This window comes from Bison bison, unplaced genomic scaffold, assembly GCF_000754665.1.
Source record: "Bison bison bison isolate TAMUID 2011002044 unplaced genomic scaffold, Bison_UMD1.0 scf7180017864304, whole genome shotgun sequence".
In the NCBI taxonomy this organism is placed as follows: Eukaryota; Metazoa; Chordata; class Mammalia; order Artiodactyla; family Bovidae; genus Bison; species Bison bison.
Window position 1 is genome coordinate 513,668 of NW_011494876.1, and position 2,805 is coordinate 516,472.

At 41.7% G+C, this 2,805-nt stretch overlaps 1 protein-coding gene across 5 annotated transcripts in view; it reads right to left on the reverse strand.

Annotated features, from left to right (window-relative positions):
* SLC25A26 (solute carrier family 25 (S-adenosylmethionine carrier), member 26) overlaps positions 1-2,805 on the reverse strand; it is a 147,660-nt gene that overhangs the window by 116,187 nt on the left and 28,668 nt on the right. For 4 of the 5 annotated variants that reach the window (XM_010851505.1, XM_010851506.1, XM_010851509.1 and 1 more), the window contains one exon: positions 618-722. The exons of the other annotated variant lie outside the window; for it this stretch is intronic. In XM_010851505.1, the coding sequence (XP_010849807.1) occupies positions 618-722 (105 nt within the window). The remainder of the gene's footprint in view (positions 1-617; positions 723-2,805) is intronic. 5 annotated transcript variants of the gene reach the window in all.

Below are 2,805 nucleotides of genomic sequence, written 5' to 3' on the forward strand. Positions count from 1 at the left end.
CAGCTCAATGGTCCCCAGTCACACGGTCAGCAAGCATGATTTCTGACCCACAGTTTAACACGAACCAGCATAAGACAAATTACAAGTATATATAAATATTATGACGCGGGTCACTATATCAGTCCATTACTACAGGTCTCTTCCATGGTCCTCAAATTCTGTAGTGATGTTTCAATACATCTTTATTCACTTCTTATATTCACTATTTATTCTATTTCTGATTCTAAAAGAACGACAGGCCAATTACAATGTAGGACACATACTTAATTGTGCATTTGTTTAGAAATTTGAAAAAAAAAATAAAATTGAAAATAAGAAATTGAAAAACAATGGAAAGGCAAAGATAATATTAGCATTAACAGTTGCTATAATTGGACAGTAAATTTAGCCTTAAGCTCTAAGGCTCCTGGGATGAGGGCCACAATATTCCTATCAGCTACAATAAAATATCCTCAATACGAGAGCTTAAAAACATATTCTCAGGACTCCCCTGGTGGCCCAGTGGCTAAGACTGTGCTCCCAACTCAGGGGACCCAGATTTGATCCCTAGTCCGGGAACTAGGTCCCTCATGCTACAGCTAAGACCCGATGCAGCCACAAAAAACCCATATTCTCACCTCTTGACATAAGATGTTAGAGAAAATGTGAAATGTTCCTGAAGAAGCAGATACTTGTGCCCTCTGCTTAACTACTTCAGAAGGAACTCGAATCAGGCAGGCAACCTAAAATACATAAATTTAATTATATCCTTAAAACAAAGTAATTGTTATGAGAGTGGAAATTTTTTATAAGCAAAAAATGCCGTTAAAGAAAAGCATAATGTACAGTGTTCACTGCAAGACATCAAAAGGGTTTTCTGTTTTTGTTTCTTTTTTAACCTAAAATACTCAGAGCATTAATGGATATGCACTGTTCTGTGGGGATCCTCCCACCTCCTGCCTCACTGCTCCAAGCACACCCATCTATATACCCCTCCATGGGAAGGAGCTCATGTATTCATTCTGAACTCCCAACACCTAGCAGGGCCTCTGGCGTTCACATGACAGCCATTTCAAACATGTCTGCTTGATGAATGAATCCAAAGTGACTTAGCTTTACTGGAGTAATACACAATGACAGAGGCAAGACTGAAAAATCAGCTGATTACCCCAATCTTCCATTCCACTCCATTCCCAGCCTCAATCTTTCACAGCTCCAGCACCCCTGACCTCCCCACCACTCAACAGCGGAGGAGTAACCCCAGGCACTCTTGGGCCCTGCTCTAGCATTTGAGTAGACTTAGGTCCTGCCTGGCCCATACTATTTGTTGACTAGACCAGTCAACAAATAACTATAACATCACCCTTGGGAACATGCCAGCGTCAGTTACACAGCACCTCAATCTCACACTTCCAGGACTCTGCTTTCAGTAGCCCACTTTTCTTTAGAGGAACAGTTAACAATAAAGAACTGGTCATATCAGAAGGGACTCTGCCCACTGGAGGACAGAAGGCAGCAGGGAACAGGGAGGGAGACACATAAACTGGTATTTTAAACTGTTATAATGGAAGTCCTATATTTAAGCCTCCACAGACCAAGCAGTCTGCCAAGGATACAAATTTTTTTCTCCAACTTGGAATTCACACACCTGACTCTGGTGTTCAGTGTTTTGTACACGGTTGAGGAAATTAATTTTAAAAGTTTCAGAATATGCATTTCATATATATGAGGCACAATAAAAAATGTGGACACTTTTTCTTCATAACACATGGAGCAAAATGGAAACAAAAACAAAAAATTTAAGAAAACCATACCATCAAATAGGATACTTGCCATTTTCAATCTGCAGTCTCCTAATTCCCAATTTGAGATTACTACCCAATTTGGGTATAAGGCTTTGTCTTTCTAATATTAAGTAGCTGTCAATATTAAGGTACAAACTGGGCTTCCCCAGTGGTTCAGCAGTGAAGACTCTGCCTGCCAATGCACGAGACTTGGGTTCAATCCCCGGGTCAGGAAGATCCACTGGAGAAGGAAATGACAACCCAATCCACACTATTCATGCCTGGGAAATCCCACTGACAGAGAAGCCTGCTGGGCTATAGACCATGGGGTCGCAAAGAGTTGGACACGACTTGGTGACTAAATAACAGCGATGACAAAGGTACAAATCAGCAAACTTTTTTTTTTTTGCAGGTGCAGTCTTTACGTTTTATTAACCATAGAAGACACTTTTTTAACGAGTCTAATAGAGACATTAACTGTGCAAAAGCTGATGATGTTTACAGTCTTAAATACAAGCACCAACACAGAAAGGATATTTTGTCAGTTCAGTCACTTAGTCGTGTCTGACTCTTTGCGACCCCATGAATTGCAGCATGCCAGGCACCCCTGTCCATCACCAACTCTCGGAGTTCAACCAAACTTATGTCCATCGAGTTGGTGATGCCATCCAGCCATCTCATCCTCTGTCGTCCCCTTCTCCTCCTGCCCCCAATCCCTCCCGACATCAGAGTCTTTTCCAGTGAGTCAACTCTTCACTTGAGGTGGCCAAAGTACTGGAGTTTCAGCTTTAGCATCATTCCTTCCAATGGACACCCAGGACTGATATCCTTTAGAATGGACTGGTTGGATCTCCTTGCAGTCCAAGGGACTCACTCTCAAGAGTCTTCTCCAACACCACAGCTCAAAAGCATCAATTCTTCGGCACTCAGCTTTCTTCACAGTCCAACTTTCATATCCATACATGACAACTGGAAAAACCATAGCCTTGACTAGATGGATCTTTGTTGGCAAAGTAATGTCTCTGCTTTTTAATACGTTATC